We start from the raw sequence: 22,157 nt of genomic DNA, 5'->3' as shown, positions 1-22,157 counted from the left end.
AAAAAGTTGCAAGTACAAATCTGTACCGTGGATAGTGCCATGGATGTATTCATTCACAGCACAATTAGGCTAACCTGACTCGTCAGATGGTTTTCTTCCCGGAACAATCTGAGAAGGTGTCATTGGAAAAACATATTTTCCATCAAGAAAAGCCTTCAGTGTAGTTCCCTTCTCTCAGTGCAGTAAAACTGATGCTATTGCAGTATCTAAGCTTACCTCTTTAGGAGCCGCCATTGTTGTTTGGAACGAGCCGTCGCCTCTCTGGACATTGCCAGTAACTCCTCACAGCACGCTGATTGGCTGATGGATGCGTTACTTGGAGCCTGACAAGATGTGTTTTTGTGTAACATGGGAAAACAATTTTTGTGGTATTTTGTGTTATTGTGAAAATTCTGCTGTTGTGCAAGGTAACAGTTTGGTTACTGATATTTCATGGCCATGGTTGGATCCATAGATTCTAACTTGCAAAAACCTCAGTCTGATATTACACTATAGCAAATCCGAACATTTCAAGCATCTATGCAACTATGCCATGGTAGATGTATTGCCCAGAACAGGAAGGAAGCACAGTGTTAAGTTGTTTGGATGAGCAGTCCTCGTGAAGGTCAAGCATTTGGCCCGTTTTGTATATATTTCTTGGTTATACATGTACGTATGTACATACATGTATATACTGTAAGTGTATGTGGATGTGTGTGTACCTTATTTATGTCTCAATTATCCTTCCCTCTTGGTGTTTTATTCCCCTAGGTTGTCTTGACAACCACAGAGCCACTATCTCCCGTGGATGATATAGAAAAGGTATGGGGGCCAGCTGGCCTTGTTGGTGTCACACATAGATCTTTAATCAATATAGTACTTCACTCTTGAAGTGGTATTTTCACTGTCACATTCTTATCTATCCTTTATTGTTCTGACCAGTTTGAAGTGTCACTTCCTACTCCTCCCATCACAACAGAAGAACCAGACAAGGTAGAGCTTTTATTTGATTTGAACGGCTTGAATCCTAACTGAATGCTTCTGAAGACCCTTGCATGTCTTGGAATGCAGATCTCTTTTATTTCCATTTAACACATGATACCTGAAAGTGAAGGACAAGTGCTTCAACAAAATGAAGGATGGTCTTCACTTTCTCCCTTTAAAAATAAATGTAATGAATAAAAATATCACCAGTGAAAAAAGGTGCACGTGTTTGTGGCTAATGTGAATACAGTGGGAATGGAAATGTACCATCATAGACATTATCAAAGCATGAGACAGAACAGCATGCGTTTAGCATGATTTCTCAAAACCTTGCCTGTATGGGAATGAGTAGAATTATTAGCCTAGTCCAAGTGGGAGTTTTCAATGATTTACTGGCAAAGAGAATATTAAAAGTAACTTTTAATACTTTCTCTCTCTCATTTTTTTAAACAGGACCTCTCTTAAGTCCCAAGAAACTGACTATAGGGTGTTAAGCATTCATAAGAAAGCACACACTACATGGAGCGTGTGCATAAACTGTGATGAGGAGCCCTGAACCTGACCAACATTTCAGGAGGAAGGACTTCTTTCCACACAGAGACGGTGTCACCATATGGCCAAAGTTCATATCTTGTACTGGCGCTTGTAAAGAGCTCTATAGAAAATCAGGCACCGCTGTTAAAATATCAGAATTGTTTCCTCATGTCAAAGTCATTTTCATTCTTCACTTTGTTCAATGTAAATGCCAGCATAGCCTTGAACTTGTCTACAACTCCTAATTTATTTATTAAGACAAATATTTCTCTGTAACACACACATCAGATAAAACACAAAATGGCTGCCCACAATTTCAATACATATTTCCTTTTGACAAGTTGGACTGAACTTTTATTTATTGAAACATGGAAAATATGTTGTTTTACTTCTTACTTCTCCCAACATCTTTGAATATGAATGCTATTATTCAGAATGAGGCGATACTATAAACATATCTGTAGCCAGATCAAACACTTTTTTCACTGGTGAAATTTTTATCTGTTATTACATTGTTGTATCTGTGTTTAACCTCTCTGTGCATGTATCCTTCAGTAAAAATGTTGAAATAATGTGCTTAGTCTGTGTCCTTCTTTCTTAAATCCGTGCCATCATATACATCAAAGCACACATATATAACCACAACTGTTTGATAGGAGTCATCACAATTATTGCATTCATTTGTCACTCATTTGTTAATGAGAAGATCTGGGGGTGCTCGACAGGTGCCTCAATCCCAAATTAGGGTGAAGAAAAGTGCCCCCTGGCCTGACTCCATGGTAAGTGTAACCTGGTTTTGTAGAAGACAGATTGATTATAATAATAAAAATGTCAGTACTAATAATTTTTTTACTGTAGGTGTTCATGCCAGGTGCCCCAGGTGGAAGAAGTCATTTCAAAGAGGCACAAAAAGTATTTTTTACAGTCTTCAGACATACAACCAGATTGTATCATATACAGTACATGTAAAGTATAAAAATGCAATTATGTGGTCACTATCTGTGGCCAATATATGAGATTGCCCCTTCATTTTGATTTCAGCATCGGCCCTCTGGAGCTCAAGGTTACAACAACTGGAATGTAAGTCTGTTTTCAACAAGTCAAAAAACAAAAGTATTAATCCAAATGAGGTTGTGCAAGTTATAAATATGTTGGTTTTATAAAACTTACAGAAGAAGCAAGCACACGCTGACCTTCAAACACATACCAGTAGGCAGAGGCAAGAATGGAAGGAGAGGCAGCGATACAGTGATACAGATACACGAGGTGGAGGAGAGGAACCAACTGAAGCTGAAGAATGGGAGGAGTGGGAGATAGAACAAGAAAAAGCAGTGGAGAAGGATGAATATACAGAAACAGGTCCTGATCCAGTCTACAGGGAGGAGGAGAGGAGTGGAGACTACGACTGGGAGGTAGAGGAGGACTTTGATCGAGAGAGGGCAGGAGAGGAGGATGACCTAGAGAGGGAAAGAGAGAGGGCAAGGATGGAGATGGAGAGAGAGAGAGAGGAGCTGGAGAAAGAGAGGGAGGCCGAGCTGGAGAGGGAGAAAGAGCTGGAGAGGGAGAAGGAGCTGGAGAGGGAGAAGGAGCTGGAGAGAGAAAATACAGAGAGGGAGAAAGCGCTGAAGAGGGAGAGGACAGAGCAGGAGGGGGAGAGAGACTTCGAGAGGGAGAGGGAGGAGTGGGAGAGGAGGAGGGCGGAGATGGAGAGGAGGAGAAACGGGGGTTACGATGGAGAAACTGGACAGCCATACCCATATCCTCCAGAGTATTTTTACCTGAAGGTAACATAATTACAAATTACTAAATTTCTGTTTTCTACATTCAATTGTAGACAAAATAAATGTCCACTTCAATCATGAAATGCTTTATGTACTTTACATTTCTTCTGCTATAGGGACAACAAGGTGAGAGTGGAACTCCAGGACGAAAGGTGACTAAAGATACTTTAAACAATAAGATAAAACTTTATTAAACATGGTTACATAATGCAATCAGAAATGTTGCATTATGGAGGTAAACATTCTATGTTGATTTTAGTCGCTAATACTAAGTAATAAAAGCAATTGGCACTGAGCCTGTCTTAATCTCATTAAAACACAAAAACTTAGAACTGTAAAGACACAATTTCACAAGTTGAGTCTACTGAAGAAAAATGCATGGAACTGGAAGTATTTCCATGTCCTGCTGAGACTTAAGTCATTTAGCCCTTGATATAGTCTTAAGGTGGTAGTAAGCTTACGTTGTATTACCTTGATAAGCTGTTGAAATGCAGGTCTAAGTTCATGACTACACCAAGATTTCTGGCTTTAGCATTGTGTGTTGAAGCTGAGTGCAGACTTTTGCTTGTTCCTCTTTGGCTCCAAAAACAACTACCTCAGTTTTGTCTTTGTTTAATTGTAGAAAATAAACTAGTCCATGTCAGTCAAAAAGGATTAGAATGGCTAGTATCGGTAAAACTTCATGGTTTTAGAGGATCAAATAGTCTACCTGGTGCAGTGTGAATATGACCTTTGATTAAAAAGACATGTAAGATACCCAGGTAGCTTGCCAATGACTGCCACCGACTTTCTCAGTTGATGCTGATGGGAATGCTACAAGTATTGCAATCATCATATCGTGAAACAGGGGCACATGATCGATCGATGTTATCTGTAGTAGAAGGGAGTGAGAAAAAAATGTTTAGTCATTTGTTTGAACGCACACTTAAAACTGAAATACATCACTCCATTGCAAAGGATTGACAGTCATCGCTATCGTCTTCGTGATCATATTAATTAAAAGCATCATTATCATAATCCTGGGATCAACAACCGACACAAGTACGACACTCGCCACACAAAATGTGCCACGAGTTCATAGAAATATCATCCCTGCTCTCCCCACCTACCCACAGTGCATCAGTAAATGACATCTCCCGCCTCGCCTGTCAGTAAAGCCAGTTGAGTCCAGGCCTTTGATGTCACCCTCTGCTCTATTTCTGTTGGACTGAGACAGTAGATTAAAGCAGACATTAATAATTCCCCTTGTTAAACAAGCTGACAAGTCTGCCTATCTCCTATGTGTGTGTGTGTGTGTGTGTGTGTGTGTGTGTGTGTGCGCGCGTGTGTGTGTGTGTGTGTGTGTGTGTGTGTGTGTGTGTGTGTGTGTGTGTGTGTGTGTGTGTGTGTGTGTGTGTGTGTGCAGTGCTGAGGTGCACTTCTTAACTATGTGCTCTTTCTGTGCTCACTTTTTAGGGGGAAATTGGTGAAATAGGACAAAAGGTAAATATTCATTAGGTGTTTTTGACATAGTTCATTTAGTTTGTAACAGTAACACTTGGAAGTTGAGATTTTAATTTAAAGGAATGACAGTGAAATATGTCATATATGTGTTTGTTTTGTATTTTTAGGGAGAGCCAGGCATCGGCCACCGAGGTCCAGAAGGCCAGGCTGGTCCTCCGGGACAAAAGGTGAAATTTCAAGCAAAACAAAACATACAGGCTAACTCAGGTCTTTATAACATCCCCTCTAAATCAATTAACACCCACAGGCTTTTCCATCCCGTTCTCTTTGATTGACTTTGCTTCTCATCGTGGCTTTAATTCAACATTTAATTGGCTCAGTGACTCACTCACTCATTTATAATTGGTTTGAGCATATACAATGATAAAGGGAAAGGAGGATCTTATTTGCAAGCAATTATTCAAAAGTAATAGAAGGGCCCAATGACGTGAAACATGAAACAAGTGACCATTAACCTTAGTGTTGAGTGAAAAGACAACTGTTTACTATAAAGGATGGTATGTGATAATTCAATATTGGCAGAAAGTCTTTGGCTCTTAGACTCAACAGGGAGCTGAGATTTGTAATTGATGGGCATCTGCTGAACTGCAGCAAGGTAAATCTGATGAGGTGATGAGCTGATGTGAACAGCTGATGAGATGATTGACAGCCCTACACAGTGACAGTGAGATGTGTGAATGGCAGAATGCATAAGAAATAAAAAAATAACTTCAATTCTCCTAATCTTTCTCTCCCTTTACTTCTTTACCACAGGGTGAACCAGGTGAGCCAGGGCCTCCAGGTGCTCAGGGTATCCAGGGTATCCGTGGTAGCTCAGGCATGCAGGGCTCCCAAGGCCTCAGAGGACCCCCAGGGGATCCAGGGGAGCCGGGCAGAGAGGTACATCATCGTATATCAAATTAGAACTTGCTATTTAGCTCGCTTTTATCTGTAAAAGTGAATACAGTGAAAGCATGTAATTGTGGCGTAAGATGTTTTGGTGTGTTGACGCAGGGTGAACGGGGTAAAAGGGGGAAGAATGGATCGCCTGGAGGTTCTGGACTTAGAGGAGCAGCAGGACCTCATGTAAGAAAATACAAAGGAACTAAGTCATTTCTCATGGAGCCGTCTACTCTACAAGGAAAAAACTTGGAATCGAATACATTTAGTATTATGTATAGTAAAATGTCCCATATGGACATTTTCCTCTTAAGTTTAGTCATTTCTTATCTGATTGATTGCCCGCTGAAAATTATGTTTTCGGATGATGTTTTTTCGTACCACTGTATCTCTCTAATAAAGGGTCCTTCTGGTGTGTCTGGAGTAAAAGGAGGAAAGGTACAAATATAGTATATATATATATATATATATGATATTTGAGTAATGCTTACTTTTATGTTGTTTGGCCTGTGAATACAACAATATATAATAAGAACTTAGTTTCATGTATCAGCGTCATACTGATACTGTGATTTTGATGTAAAAACAATCAAGTTGATCAATGCTTTGTCTTGTTGATATCAGGGTGACAGTGTTCCTGGAGAGCCTGGTGCCAGGGGGTTGTCTGGCTTCTCAGGAAGAAAGGTGAGTTCAGGTTATACATCCCAGACAACCTTAGTCTGTGTTTAGGTTACTGATGTCAGTTCATGTAACGTAAAGTATCACACACTCACTGCGTTTGTGTGACAGCTTATCTAATCTTAACTGGTCTACCTGTTGCACATTCCTGTTACATTGATGCAGAAAACCTAAAAGATGTCTTTTCTTTTCAGGGTGAAAAGGGCTCTCTGGGTATTAAAGGAGCTCCTGGGCCTTTAGTAAGCAACTTTCAAAATCATACAACTGAATACAACATTTTATTTAAGACTATCAGAGTTTCACTAAAGGGGAGGAAATCCTTTTGTTCTATCCTTTTTTACCAGGGTCCAAGAGGCTTGCGTGGCAGCAAAGGTGAAAAGGTGAGCTGTTATTTCACATATTTTGCCTACTGTATTGTAACCTAACATCTAAGGACATGGCGTGCTATTTTGGGAAGTAGATAGATCTTTTGGTTAACTATAATATTCTTCATGTCCTTGTCTCTGACACACTAAGAATAATGTGCGTATGTCCATCTCACGAATGTACTTTCCAACGCTGGGTCTGCTGCTGCAGCAGTCATCCTCTCGTCAATCAGTAACAACAGGAAGTGGCTTCTAGGCGCAGATTTTGCACAGATTTTTCTCCTCTGCTGATCTTGCGGTGTTTTTGGTGAATTTGTATAAAAACGAAACCCCACTTCTTTTCGGGAGGTGTTAAAAATGCATTGTAGTGCGCATTACTGAGATTTGTACTGAGTAAAATTTGACCTTTTTTAGGAGGGTAATTCCTTACCGTAGCACGTTACAGCAAAAAGCAATGCATTACAGTAATTGCATTACTTTTCCAACTTGTTACTCCCAACACTGTTAAATGATGCTCCTCCTATGACAGTATAACTCAAAGTCGCACTGTTGCCAGCAGGGAGGATAGATAATAGATTTTCTGACCCAAGAGTACTGCATCAGTAACTTGATGTTCTGAGATGCTAGAGGATATCAATACGCTGTGCAACCTTGTGTGTCAGCCAGCGAGTACTTAATATTTATTTATACATGAGTGGCTATTATGGTCGTTTGCGTCAGCAGTGAGGTATTGGGGTTTGAGTAAAGAGGGCAGCATTGACCTTTGAATGTCTCAGTGCTCGTACAGACACTGTTTCATTTATAAGATAACAATTTGTCATTCATTTTGAAGTGTCAGTAGTAGTGATGTCAGGTAGACTGTCTTGATATTTGTTTGTTTCGTCTCTAGAAGTGTCGCAACTGAGTGACTCATTCCTGTCAAATGCCACTAAAACTTGCTCATGGTGTGTACAACAGCTGTCCATGACATTTTATCAACGGTGGATTACTTTGGACTGGATTTTATTGTATTGTGAGGGATTTAATAAAATGCTGCCAGGGCACAGCGATTTTCCTGTTGCAACACCAAAGCAGCAAGAGATATGAAGTGTGTTTTGTTGATAGCTGGAAATGACATAACTAGTCTGGAAAGTCTTTTTTTTTTTAAATAATCTCTTTTTTTTTGTTGCAGGGTGACCATGGCTTACCTGGAGTCAGAGGAGAAAGGGTATGATGATTCTCATGTTTCTTTGTTGGATTGCACATGCAGTTTGTTTGCTGACAGAACACATTGTGTATCAAACGAGCGACTGAACAAGAAGTACGCACAATTCATGGTTTAATTTATAGCCATGAGAATTAACATTACCATTTGTTACAGATTACATTTACGTGCAGCTGGTATTCACAATTTAATGCCCTCCTACAGGGAAGTACGCTTCAAATCCAAGGACCTCGTGGATTTAAGGGTTCCAAAGGAGAGGCGGTGAGAATCAGTACAATTCAGTACAACTTTATTTGTGCTTTCAAGGGCAACTCAGCCTGTTTTCACCCAGGTAGACAAAAACACAAACAATAAATAAGCAGGGGAAACAAACTTAATGACAAAACAGATCCATAAGGAGTATACTTTAATGTAGTATAAATATATTTAAGTTAAATCAAATCTATTGCAATTATACGTCTGTTTAACTTTGTAAGTTTAACATTACATTCAAATTCTAAAAGCATACAAAATAGATAACATAAAGTTCAATTTATTAATAATATTATTAATAACAAAAATATTAATTATGTTCAAGTGTCCTTTATTGTAATGTATTGTTACTTGCAGTCAAACAGTGGTCATTTAGTATACTTATTTTCAAGTATTTTATAAAAACTATTAGTATGACTTATTAAGGTTTACTTTAATTCCACTTCATTAAAAGTCAAGTATATTTACAAAAAGTGCACTTTATTGTAAGTTTATTTCAAGGTGTATTTCTGTGTTTATGTTTAGTTGAAGCATAATCATTTTTCAAGAGGGCAATCAAATGCAATACTATAAGTTTCCAAAAAGCAAACGTAAAGTAAGCACATTAAAAGACTTTTGAAGAACTGACTAGAGGTTTTGTTTCAGGGTGTGCGAGGCCCACCGGGCTTTGATGGCGATAAAGGAGAAAAAGGCGAGGACGGCCCTCCTGGAGTCAAAGTAAGAAACCTCGATGTTAACATTAGAATAACGCAAAGAAGAAGAATACTTTACACGAGACATTTAGAACAGTTAACTGTGGTTCACAATAGTGATGTTATACCGGTCATGATTAAGTCTCTGATAGAGAAAGTTATTCATTAGGTTTGCTTCATACTTTGATTTGTTTTTTAAATTGTTTTTTAAAGGGCATAAAGGGTGATGCGGGAACTAAGGGGGCATTGGGGCGATTTGGAGCGCGAGGACCAGTAGGCCAAAAGGTAAACAAGTGTTCATTTTAGTATCTTGACACTGCAACAACATGTGTTTAACCATTCAACACTTTTATGTTATCACTGTGTGTAAATTGTCTTCCTTTCCTACAGGGAGATCCAGGAGAACCAGGACTTGACGGAGTGATGGTAGAGCTGCAATACAAACACAAGCACACAAGCATTCAGTAAATATAAATGTGACTCACATACAGTAATACCCATGATGTGATTTTAGGGTCGCAACGGGGATCACGGAGTAGACGGGACCAAGGGGGACAAAGGAGACACAGGACTGCTGGGCCAGAAGGGCAGTCAGGTACATTTAAATATATTACCAATCATTAATTGAATCTATTTATTCAATTTTATTCAATTTAGATTCAACATAACTGTTTTGTTTTGTTTTTTTATTTTTTCCACAGGGTGATCCAGGAGAACCAGGCTTACCAGGAGATAAAGGGGAGATGGGAGAGAAGGTTGAACATAGTTATTTTTTGTCACAGTTGTCTCACTCATTGTTGTTTTTTCCACATTTGCCCCTTATGGACCCTTCATCATGTTTTGCATGCTCTGTTTGCATGATATTGCTGTATTGTCATTACTTTTACCTGCTGTTACAGGGTTTCAGAGGTTTACCTGGACGCATTGGGAGTCCAGGCTTGGATGGAGAAAGGGTTAGGCTTGAATTAGCATCTCAGACCAAAACAGAGTTATACTTTATCCAATAATGTCTTGTGGAGAACTCCTGTCAGTAACCCAGATAACTTTGTCTTTGAAAAAACAGGGAGATATGGGGTTACACGGCACCCCTGGTATACCTGGTCTGAATGGACTCACAGGGCGCAAGGTACACATCCAAGTGTGCACATACTGTATTTCTATTTCTCTCTTTCCCAAACATATATAAACTCACTCATCACGTGGTATCACTTCAGGGCGAGAAGGGACAAGGAGGCATCAATGGTGCTGATGGTTATCCAGGAGTGAAAGGAGATAAGGTTAGTAAATTAACATCAGTATCACTCGTCATTATCTTAGCAATTTAAACACTTAAATAATGTTAAATTCCAAGGAAAAGTAATGTCTTTTTAATCTTCTACCACACAAAAAGTATGCGTTGGTGTGTTGTGTACTTCCTCGTGCTTTTCTCGCTCCATATAGGGTGCAACAGGCTTCCCAGGTTTCGCAGGGTTTAAGGGGTCAGCAGGGAATCCAGGAAGGGATGGAGATGAGGGACCCCCTGCAACCCCAGGACCCCGTGGGGACAAAGGGTCTAAGGTACAATATTCCTCGATGTATTGGGGAAATTTGATACTGTTGGGGAAGTGGATTTCCTCAATAAAAGATCAACAAACAGGATCAGCTTTTTCTCCGTGGTTTAGTTTGACAAAGTGTTTTCCTCTGCAGACAAAAATACGTTCACCCCTGCCTCCTTACTCTGCCCAGAGTATAGCAGGAATGACCCTGATCCCACAACAATGCCGACTTCTTTTACACTGCAATGTGCTGATAATGAAAAGAAAAATGTGGGCTTGTCATCGAGATTACAGATTAATTATCTCATGTCAAGATATCAAGTTGTTCCTTTGACCCAAACTTTACTGGATCGTTTTTTCAAGATCAATTAATAATAATCTCCTCTGACAAGTACTTAATTGAATGTCTTTTTTCTAATCTTCTGACATTGATCAAATAGCTTGTGTTGACTTGGATGGACTTATAACCAATAGCAATGAGGCAATCACATTTTTTATCTTGATATAACAGCATACTTAAGTCTTGATTTAATATATGAAAACAATGTTTTATATGACAAGAAATGGCTTATTGTTTACGTTCTTCGGAACATACAGGTAGAGTTAAAAGATGTATATCAACATTACTACACACTACTTCATAATTAGTTTTCATAATATTTTTACAACAGTAAACCTAATTACCACTCCCTTAAACTAAATGGAGCTGTCTTTATGTAGCCATTTCTTCAACTTAAAGTAAAATTCCGACGTGAAATCTTCCCAGGGTCTTTTTCGGCAAATACACTCATCCAATAAGCCATTGAGACAATTTTTTTCCTGTAACAACTATTAGCGGAGATATCCCGGAGAGACGCTAACAGCCAAATGCAGCTAACACTGATTAGCTCATGGCAGCACGTTAAACGCATTAAAACGGCTTTTTTAAAACACTAATACTGCTCATGATAACTCCAAACCTCTACAGTAGCATGATAAGAGTCCTTACACATAAACCAAAGCAACAACAACGTAGTATGTGAACACAGAGTTTATTAAAAGAGTGTTTTGAAAGACTTACCTACTGGCCCCGGTACCAGCTCCTCTCATAGTAAAGTCCATTTAAGTCAACTACCAAATGCAATCCAAAAGGAAGAAGCCCATTGATGCCTGGGTTAATGTGTAAGGACTCTTATCATGCTACTGCAGAGGTATTACAACAGTATTAGTGGTTTAAAAAAAATGTTTTAATGCCTTTGCCGTGCTAATTTTGCGTTTTCTTTCGTTTATCCGTCATGCCCCTAGTGTGTAAAGGCCTTAAAACTAAAGCATGGCACGACTGAAAAACCATATCAGAAGCTTATAAATGTAGCTGTATATCTGGCAGTCTTTAACAAAATCTATTAATGTAAAAAAAAAAAAAAAACAGTTAAAGTTCCAAGAGAAGACTGAGATTGTGACAGGACACAATGAGCAGGAGGGTGTGATGAGCTTGATTACAGTCATCACCATGTCTGCGTCTTGTTCAGAGAGACTGGCTGCGTGTACACTGCAGCAGTGGATACAGAACAGACACATCCTTAATTTACACACACATACACACAGGCCTATTTCCGTCTGCAGCTTTCAAGTAATATCTTACTCAATTAGCTCCTTTCAGCTACAATTACCAGACTTTCAGTGTTGACAGAGAGTGGCTGCAAACTTCTAATGAGGATATTCCAAGGATGAACCTAATTGGTCTGTCTTTCATGCTGCTTAGTTTTTTTGGTCTTGTTAGCACAGATGTTTGATATGGATGTGTTTTTATATGTGTTGGTTTTTCTTTCTTTCTTTAATCAGGGGGACAGGGGCAGAAGGGGCAGATCAAAACCGTGTCAGAGGGGGACACCCGGAGCTCCTGGACTAAGAGGAGAGCATGTGAGAGTTGCACATGAACACACACACACACACACACACACACACACACACACACACACACACACACACACACACACACACACACACACACACACACACACACACACACACACACACACACACACACACACACACACACACACTCACTCACTTCTCTGAGTGAGTTGAGCCTAATCTTGAGCCTCTCCTAGCTAGTTTCTTTAACACAATGGGTGTCGTCATGCTCTGAGCACCTAATCACTTTAACAAAGGTAAAACAATGATGAACATAAAACAATGAACTCCCATGATGCTTTGGAAGCATGCCAACTAGTGAGACTCATGGTGTGCCTTTATTGCTCATGCAGCTAAATGTAACTGTATTCTACATGGAGTCTTTTTGATAAATCATGTTGCACACATTTGTAATGGAGTTTGTTTATTATAACATGTTTAACAGAGCTATATTTAATTTTTTAGTGTTAGCGTTTTATTAATACACCTTCAGTGGCTGTTTAAAATGTGCCTCTTTGGAACAAGACGTTTGCTTGGCCTGTATTTCTCAAGCACCACTCCTCTGAACAACATCACACTTGACAGTTCGCTTCCTCAGATCCTGAGTAACACACCTGCCATGACAAAGTTGCATTTCTTAGCAATGCTAAAGTATATTTGCTTACAGCTAGCTATTGGAGAGCAGGCTATTTCAGGGAACAAAAGCATTCATTCTGAGAGTTACATCGCTGATGCTTGAAATGTTTCAGTTTGCTACAATGTCTCTCTGTCTTCATCAGTGACGGAGAGTGAGCTGTACCCAGCATGCCATTCGGCAGTGTAACAGTTAATCGGGGTAAACTATGTTTATGATAGATATGTCTCGAAGATCTCAAGAGCTCGCAGTCGACACTTCACTTCAGGCGGTCCTCAGTAGTACGTCTGCCAAATGTGAAGTCGATCGGATGAAAGGTTGTTGAGAAAATGGAAAGACAGAGACTTCTTCCATTTCAGCAAATCTTCAGCGCCATTTTTGCAGCAGTTTGTTAATACTTGTGGTGTCTTTGCTGAGTGGGTGATATCATAGGCATCAGAAATTCACCATAAAAGCTTCTTAATAAAAGTCTTAAATGAATGTTTTTCACTCAGCTGTTTGTATTTAATCTACAATATGATTCGTATGAGGTAATAATATTGCATACAGGTCTGGTTGTGATTTTGTTTATGTTGAATTGCTTTCTACAAAGAATTATAGCTTGATATAATGTAGATAGAATCTCATGTATTTGTATTTTTACCGTAGGGTACACTGGGTATGGAAGGAGGAAAAGGGGAGAAGGGGGAACCTGGACTCTCAGTATGTGTTTATCACAATCACACACATTTACAGTATACAGAGTTAACAAAATGAATAAGTGAATAAAGTTACTTTGAATCTTGTCCTTCTCTGTGTCAAGACTGAAGAAGTGAAGGAGCTTGTCACCCAGGAGGTGGTAGAAAAGTGCGGTAAGATTTGAACCCTCTTGTACTTATTCTGTATTTATCCAAGAGCGAATAACGCATGCCTCTAGACAGACCTACAAATATGTGTGTTTGTGTTTGTGTGTGTGGTTGTTTGTTGTAGCGCTCCCGTGGCAGCAGCATGGCACCCGTGTGTGTTTTGCCATCTGTTATGTTCTCTCAGAGGAACACACACCATGGTGCCAACAAAACAGTAGAGCCATTCACAAACACGAGACAGCCATTAAGTAGGACACCTCACCAAGAATCCACTACACACTTACAAGACACTTAAAGGACAATTCTGCGTAGTGTCAACTTTTTTTACACAACACTTTTGACATTATAAATAGGCCTATATCCCTGCTATGTTTACCACACACTTTTGCTTTTCAAATACTTCCTACACACATGTATATATGCAGTACATAATATCATAGCATGGATGGTCTATTTGCCAGCTAGTTGTTGCTTCTTAAAACCGCATGTTTGATACCACAATATGCTTGGTAAAAAGAAGTGTTTGCTGAAGTACTTCCAGCAAACGGGAAGTCCAAAGTGTGAAGTAGTTTGCAGTGAAGTGGTCCGGGTTGAATAAACTAAGGAACTAAACTGAGAATCTAAAACCCAGGATTAAAATACAGGGCATTTTCACCTAATGTTCTCAGACACAGACTTATGGTTGATTTATTTACTAAAACTTTGTCACTGAATACTCTATCATTTAAAAAGTATGTTTATAATGACAACATTCTTAGTTGGTGTTCGTGATGTGTGTCTCTTGTTTGTACCATTACAGGGTTGGAATACAAGTTCATGGTAAAGTCTGTGGATCCAGATGGAACAACCACAGTGACTGAGAGTAAAAAAGAGGCAGATGATGTAGTGAAATACCTCAACTATGACCTCCACAAAGTAGAAGAACATGGAGACAAACTGGGAAAAATGATCAGTCCTGCCCCTGAGATACTACCAAACCGCACTGGTAATGTTCATTTTTTCAATATCGCACGTCCACACAACTAACTGTTTGCAGGGTCCGAGCCCATGGGGCAGACACGCAGATGCCTGAGATGTCATTATCTTTAAAAGTGCTCAGTTGTCCACACAACAGATTGTGACCAAGTGTATGTCACAGCTAACTGGTTACATATATCACACTTATGTGAAACAGCTGTGATGTAGGCAGTTTTCTAATGTGTTAGTTGAGATTGTGGGGACTTTGCATTCTAACACCAGAATGGAATTTTTCAGATTTACAGATCAGTAGAAGACTTACATTGTTTAACACCTTTTTCTATCTTAGCAAAAAACTCCCGTGAGATTTAGGAACTCAGTTAAGAGAACATCAATTAACATTCACAAATACATCAGAAACCAATTTTTTTAATGTTAAATATGGCTGTTAGTTGTGTTAAGAATGTCAGCAAAAGAATATAAGTAAATTATGCAATTATGACTTTTCATCCATCCATATGGAGTTCACTACATATTTCAAAGGAGACCGTGCCCATTGACAGGAAATGTACAATTTATTCCACTGGTACTGTCGGCTCTCGACTAATGCAAAAATTGACAAGGAGGTGGAGCTTGGAGGGAGCCGAAGGCGAACAAGCTACACTAAGAAACTATCTTAAGAGCCGAGGACAGCAGCCTAACAGACGAAGATCTTAAGTGGAATGACGGGAGCAGAGCAGACAGCAGCTATAGCTAGCATTAGCCTCCTGAGATGGCAGCCACCTGCCGCTCAGAGCAGCCACGCCCTTAATTATGTATAACCTAATTATTATTATAAATTATATCATTCTGTAAACATATTTATTTATGCTGTAGAGTTGAGCATTTTAACATGGGGTTCTACAGATTTTTGCTCTGTTTTGGAGCCAGCCTCAAGGAGTCACTCGATGAACTGCAGTTTTGTGATTGCGTTTGCTTGCACCAGTGATAATGTACTTTGAAGTGCTTGGAGAAAGAAAATATCGGAACACTATTATCACCAACTAAAAGAAAACACAAAATCCAGGAAGTCTTGCTTAACGTAAAGTACTGTAAACAGCCATAGAAGGATATTGGGATGAACCATATATGCCTGGTTGATCAGTGTCACAGCAAGACTTGGATATGAGCTATATTCTGAAAACTTAAATAAAATAACTATGCTATGGAGATTATGTCAACACTGTGGGGTAATGCATTTTGCATGAAATACTAATACAAAATGATGAAGTTAAAAGTAATTTTACTAATATGTGCAACGGATGCATGTTTAGAAGGGATCTAAGGGAAACAATACTACATTGTAGTTATTGACACTGTTAACTATCAAATGAATGCAAACATAGTACAGCATAAAAACACTTGAGTGCTGCTGTTACTGAGGCCATCAGTCAGAAAGGGTCAACCTGAACCAAATACTCACACAATTTCATAAAGCTCATTAGTGAATACAGCTGCCAGGCAATAGCTTTGCGAAAAACCAATTTATATTAATTCTTGCTTCAGGTGAAGCAGATATACAATAACCAGAAAAATAATCAAAGTGTGAGCCTGTCATTGCCCATTATCAATGTCAGCATGTTTATTCATAAATTACAATCATTAAATGTGAAACAGTGACATTTTGCTCATTCTGTGTACAACATAATGAATATTGTCAAGCACAGTGGGCCACTTTTACGTATTTACCAGCCGTGACAGTGACCCTGGCAATACTTAGTACTTTTTCTATGTGTTAATATGTCACAAACTTACAAAATTACAGGTATATGTAGTTGAGATCATCATAAAGACAGAGTTAAAAAATGAGTGTGATCCAAGCAAGGGGGCTGGAAGTTTGCGAAGCCCTGGACCTTGACACGATACTTTCCCCTGTGTGAGTGCAGTAAGCTGTAGGGGAGCAGCACTTTAGGAAATTGTGTTTTACCTAAGACAGTGTTTTTGGTCAGTAAAGTGAGTCTCATATATAGTTGTATACATTTTGAACAAATTAATAAGCATAGCATTAGAGCACTGAAGTCATGTTTCACAATCACTGGCCCCTTTATAAACTGAAGTGCTCATGCCAACAACATTTGCTGCTGCAGCTTCTTTATCTCAGCTTTCTTTATTTGCTAAAAAAAAAAAAAAAGAATTCCTGATGTAAGTGTCTCTGACTGAGTGTTTGTTGTTAAATTTGTGAATACAAAAATAGCCAATAGTGATATTGTTTGATCAAATCAGATGAAAGAGATCAACACAGCAAATTTTCTAGAACAAAGAACTTGCAACTAATGCCCGCGGCTCTCGGTACCTATAGATTTGTTTCATCCAGTTCTTTCAATTCCTTTTCTTTTTTTCTTTTTTTTCTAACTTTTTCATGTTAGCAGACTTGTGAACTGTAATTCCTTCAAATTAAGTTTGTAGCGTTTCAAAATTCCAGAAGGTTTGCACAAAGAGTTCAAAAAGCTCAACAGCTTGGAGAAATGTTGATCACGCCGATTTAAGATGAGACGAAACACAACTGGCATTCATTATATGTTGGTTTAGTGAAAGTAGTCCTTGATGACTGAACCTAACCTGTAAAACATGTCATTGATGTGGTTTTGGGCCTACAGATTCTCTTGAGGGAGGGACTGCAGAGTGGCGACAGAGGAAGAGAAGAAGCATATTTGGAACAAACACTGCTGGTGAGTGGCCAAGACAAAAAAACAAAAATTCAAATCTTTCTTTCTTTTTCTCTGCTCTGTGTATCACTGTTGCTTTTGTGTCCGTTTTTTTAAAAATTCAGATTTCAAGTGTAAGTTACACAAATCAGTTACATAACTTTACAGATGTTGAATTAAGTCAATGTTGGCTTTTGGTTTTACTCGGGAAATGAACAGTGGCCTCTTGAAGTCCTGTGTTTGTTTGACCCATCCGTTCATTATATTACGCCATATCATTGAGCCGTGGTCCAACGATTGCTCTGAAAGCCGTCTTAGACAGACAGTAAAGGGTGCCTTGTGCCTGGTATCAGCCGCTGAGCGCTGTCAGTGTAGGTGTGTGTGTTTTTTTTTTTATCAGACTTAGACTTAGACTTCGACTTAGACTTCTCTTTATTGATCCCTTTGGGTTGACTCCCGCAAGGAAACGGATTTTCCAGCAGCTTACAAAAACACAAGGGAGGTATAAAAAAAATGGCGGGGCCGTTGTATGGATGAGACTTTGATGACGTGATTGCCCCATCCCTACTTCGCAGACTCTGGTTCTAAAATTACAACATGGCGGTGCCCATATCTGGGATATTTTGGCTTCACTTTTGAACAGTGGGAGAAAATGGCACCACATCGTCCATCTTTATATACAGTCTATGTATTAGACGAGTTGGACAGGTTGGAATTACAGTTTACTCTGTGTGTTATTTACTGAGATGCTGGAGATGATGGGTGCTATTTTAGCACAAAGACAACTTATTTACTCTATGTTTTGTATGCTAGCTGTTTTATTCTCATCCAACTCTCTATAAGAAAGCACACAAGCATCCTTTTTACACAAAGACTTGTCTCAATGGCACTCCCTTGTTAATCAACACTGTACCAGGCATTTTGCACACTAGTTGCCCCAAGTGGTGTCTATATAGTTTTTTCAGAGTGTAAAAGACCTCATCTGGCGGGAATTATGTCAGTGATCCTGCTCCTCGAATATATTGAAACATTCCCTTCATTTTTGCAACACCTGGAAAATGTGGAACCACGGTAAAACTACAGCATCTCAGTTTGTAGGGTATTTTTAACTTTTTTTTTACCTCTTATTTAGGTTCAGCAGCAGACCGCTGCCTGGAGCCGATGTCAGAGGGTGCCTGTTTAGAGTATGTTCTGCTCTGGTACTTCCACCCTCTCTCCGGGGAATGCAGGCCATTTGTGTATGGTGGCTGTGGTGGCAACAGAAACCGATTCCCCTCAAGACAAGAGTGCCAGAGTCTGTGTTGGATGGAGAGAAGAGGCAGGGGGAATCAACCAGATGCAAAAACCGGTCCTTAAGACAATACAATATTCTGTTCACCTTTCATCATAGTAATACAATATGTATTTACACTTGCACAGGTACTGAACCCTTTAGATGAAACAAGCAACCTCAAGCGAGAAAATCATTTTTGTACATAACTGTGTAAAATGTTTCGAACTATTTGTTTTATATTGGATGTATTTATATATTTTAACAGCTGTTTTCATTTTTTATGGTTTTTAAGTGTTGAAAATGTGAATGTTGTAATTTTTTATATGTATGTTTCTGAAAAAGACTGACATTAGAATGAGTTTTTGAGTGTCAAAAGTAAAAGCATTCACACTACTGAAAAATTAAATCTGTCTTTTCATGTCGTTGTCACGCTCGTCTCTTCTTTCTCACCTCTCATCTCTCGAGTCTCTTCATGTAACGTCACCTTTCTTATGTTTTGTCAATCGCCCTGCATCCTCTGCGGTGAGAAAAAAAAAAGGAGCTGATTGCCTGCTGCCACCTTCCCCGCTACATATGTTTCTTGGCAGGGGGTGTTATGGGTCAGGATGGGAGCCAGATGAGAGGCCAACAGGGGCCCAGTGAGGGAGATCACGCGGGGACTGTTTTAGAGGACTCTCCGTCAGACCGACGCAGCAGTAGCAGGGGATTCCTGTGTGGGTGTTGATGTGTTGGCAGCATGCATTCAAGGCTTTTTTCAGACAGTGTGACACATGAAAATACACGACACAACAAAACGTGCTCAGGGTGTTATTGGTTGATGATTTAAAGATTATTCACTCTTCATTGCAACCTGCTGCACCAGCTCCACCTCCAGGCTTCTTAAACCGAAGTCCTCGAAAGGTTGAAATAATCAAAGCAGAAATTCCATCCACCTCAAAATGACAGACGAGTCTTTGACCATAATGCCTCCAGAGGCTTTCTCTGTATTAGTCACGTTTCTGCAGTGTTATGTACTCCTACATGCGAAGATGCTTCATAAATCTGCAAGATGTGGTTACACAGTGACAGGCTGTTCCTGCTTAACCACACCCCCTTGCCAACAACAACCAGTCAAGAGCGTACTGCCATTGCCATACTGCAAAAAATGTTTAACACTTTCTAAGGAAGATAGACCAACTTTTCTGGACTTTAACAAAATGGTGTACTATCCAACAATTGTGTCAATTGAATATCCTTCCTCATAAAGCATTTTGCTAAGTCATTTTTAAATTGTGCATTGTTTAATTCTTGTTTGCTTTCTTCTTCTTTAATATCTTTGCCCTTTGCTACGTTTCAATTCTCTTTCAGTTGGTGCACAGAAATACCTGCCATAACCTATTTCCAACTGAGCCAGGCCCGCTTTAAACTGGTTAGAAAAACCAGGACAAAGACACTAATAGAGAAATCCTTTTCGTGACATAAGCAAAACTCCTCCGCAACCACAACAATCATTGTAAGAAACAGAAGAAAAAGTTTAGACACTTTATGTCCATCAAGAAAGAAGTGGAAGTGATATTCCTTTACTTGGTAAACATACAATTCAACACCAGACTAAACATATTTTGTCAATACCTCTTCCCATCTTAATGTAGGGATGAGTTCTTAACACATCATATTTTAAGTGACAACATCGACAAGAATCAAGCATAGTAATGAAAGTGGGATTTTTCCATTGAAGTTGAAGAGGAGCAATTATTTCCATTTCAGAGATTAATTTCAGAGCTGAAGCAAGAGTGGGAGGACATCTTATTACACAGTGTGTCACAGACTGCGATTACTCCAGCTATAAAGAGTTTCAGTCGGATTAATCCTACAATGAAGTTGCTCATTAGAGCTTGACCCAACACCCTTTGATGCTCTCACTACCTCCATCTTGGTTATGACATGGTATCGTACATCACTGCAGGTGGTTCCCCAAGTTTTAATTAAAACAGCGTTCTCCAGATCTCAACGATCATTCTTCTTTTGAAATGAAATAGCCATATATACAGAATGCAAATCATACATACTGTGAAATAATTACCTTACCTTACTAACTGCACCTTATATATTTCAATGCCACGTCTGAGAAAAACATTTGGCTGTGCTTTAATCTCCTCCAGCATGACTCTTGCTTTGCCTTTTTAGCTAACTTTAGTTCATCAAGACTCTTCCAGGCCCATTTATGGTCAACTTTTCAGCATTTAAAACTGCAGTTAACTAGTCAGTGAGAAACCATGAGCATGTGTTGACTTAAAGTTTATAATGTATTGCGCACTGGAAGACAAAGTGAGAAACTAGCTTAAAAAAAGAAAAATAAAGCAATACCTTTGTGGAGAGGATATACATCCAAAATTCAATCAGAGAGTTGTCTTAATCATTAATAAAGCCATTAGTTACAACTTGTATATTCTTTATTAAAAGTATCTTATTAGAAAATGGTACCAAATCAGGCTCCAATAAACAATTGTTCATTGTTACCTAATCAATCTGCTGATCATTTTCTTGATTACCAGAAAATTGTACATTTTAAACAAGAGTACAAGTAAACAAGAATAGCTTGTTTAAACCGAAATATATTCAATTTACTATTATATACGACAAAGAAATGGATCAAACCATCATATTTGAAAAGCTGCAACAGCAAACGTTACATATTTTCGTGTGGACATGTGTAAGAGGACACCATTTCTAATCACTGTATGCAAATATGTTACAATATCATCATCAACAATACGTCTTTTAAAAAAAAAAAGAAAAAAAATCAATAAATATTCAGCAGTGGTGGCATGCACATTTACCCAAGTACTGTACTTAAGTATACTTAACAAAGTATACTTCTACTCCGCTTTAATCTACTTCAAGAGCTTTAATCACAACTTACTTTAAATAAAGATTTTACATACAAAGCATATGATCAGTATCAGTACAAAGTAGCCTTGTTAAAATTAGTTCCACGCTGACCAACTACATCATTAAAGTACATATAGATAGATTTTTACGCTAAATACTTTTATGTAACTGAAATCTGACTTTACACTGTTTTATTGATACTTTTAGTTGAGTCAATTATTTGAATACTTTTTCCACAACTGGTCATTGTTGACTTTATGACACCTGGTAAGTCTTCTGTTTTATATTGTACATGCTTTAGAGGTGTTGCCTGAATGGCTGAGCTGTCCATGGTTCTTAATGAGGGAGATGTCTGTGGGTCTGAGCAGGAGCTGTCCGTGGTTCTTAATGATGGAGATGTCTGTGGTTCTGAATATTAGCTGTCCATGGTTCTTAATGAGGGATATGTCTGTGGGTCTGAGCAGGAGCTGTCCGTGGTTCTTAATGATGGAGATGTCTGTGGTTCTGAATATTAGCCGTCCATGGTTCTTCATGATGGAGATGTCTTTGGTTCTTAATATTAGCTGTCCATGGTCCTTAATGAGGGAGATGTCTGTGGGTCTGAGCAGGAGCTG

The 22,157-nt window shown here is 39.0% G+C and overlaps 1 protein-coding gene across 1 annotated transcript in view; it reads left to right on the top strand.

The window, feature by feature from the left end:
- col7a1l (collagen type VII alpha 1-like) overlaps positions 1-18,911 on the top strand; it is a 62,117-nt gene extending 43,206 nt beyond the window's left edge. Inside the window, exons 78-110 of the mRNA XM_083935075.1 lie at positions 751-801; positions 922-972; positions 2,223-2,276; positions 2,356-2,409; positions 2,539-2,577; positions 2,670-2,975; positions 3,198-3,281; positions 3,395-3,430; positions 4,734-4,760; positions 4,889-4,948; positions 5,535-5,660; positions 5,775-5,846; positions 6,063-6,098; positions 6,285-6,344; positions 6,533-6,577; positions 6,683-6,718; positions 7,875-7,910; positions 8,112-8,168; positions 8,805-8,876; positions 9,065-9,136; positions 9,242-9,277; positions 9,366-9,446; positions 9,553-9,606; positions 9,751-9,804; positions 9,915-9,977; positions 10,066-10,128; positions 10,292-10,408; positions 12,208-12,285; positions 13,562-13,615; positions 13,716-13,764; positions 14,558-14,743; positions 17,352-17,423; positions 18,532-18,911. Of these exons, the coding sequence (XP_083791201.1) occupies positions 751-801; positions 922-972; positions 2,223-2,276; positions 2,356-2,409; positions 2,539-2,577; positions 2,670-2,975; positions 3,198-3,281; positions 3,395-3,430; positions 4,734-4,760; positions 4,889-4,948; positions 5,535-5,660; positions 5,775-5,846; positions 6,063-6,098; positions 6,285-6,344; positions 6,533-6,577; positions 6,683-6,718; positions 7,875-7,910; positions 8,112-8,168; positions 8,805-8,876; positions 9,065-9,136; positions 9,242-9,277; positions 9,366-9,446; positions 9,553-9,606; positions 9,751-9,804; positions 9,915-9,977; positions 10,066-10,128; positions 10,292-10,408; positions 12,208-12,285; positions 13,562-13,615; positions 13,716-13,764; positions 14,558-14,743; positions 17,352-17,423; positions 18,532-18,755 (2,505 nt within the window). The 3' untranslated portion in view covers positions 18,756-18,911. The remainder of the gene's footprint in view (positions 1-750; positions 802-921; positions 973-2,222; positions 2,277-2,355; positions 2,410-2,538; positions 2,578-2,669; positions 2,976-3,197; positions 3,282-3,394; positions 3,431-4,733; positions 4,761-4,888; positions 4,949-5,534; positions 5,661-5,774; positions 5,847-6,062; positions 6,099-6,284; positions 6,345-6,532; positions 6,578-6,682; positions 6,719-7,874; positions 7,911-8,111; positions 8,169-8,804; positions 8,877-9,064; positions 9,137-9,241; positions 9,278-9,365; positions 9,447-9,552; positions 9,607-9,750; positions 9,805-9,914; positions 9,978-10,065; positions 10,129-10,291; positions 10,409-12,207; positions 12,286-13,561; positions 13,616-13,715; positions 13,765-14,557; positions 14,744-17,351; positions 17,424-18,531) is intronic.
- Positions 18,912-22,157: the final 3,246 nt, after the last annotated feature.

Source organism: Echiichthys vipera (genome assembly GCF_963691815.1).
Source record: "Echiichthys vipera genome assembly, chromosome: 20".
NCBI lineage: Eukaryota > Metazoa > Chordata > Actinopteri > Perciformes > Trachinidae > Echiichthys > Echiichthys vipera.
This window is presented reverse-complemented; position numbering and strand designations above follow the sequence as displayed.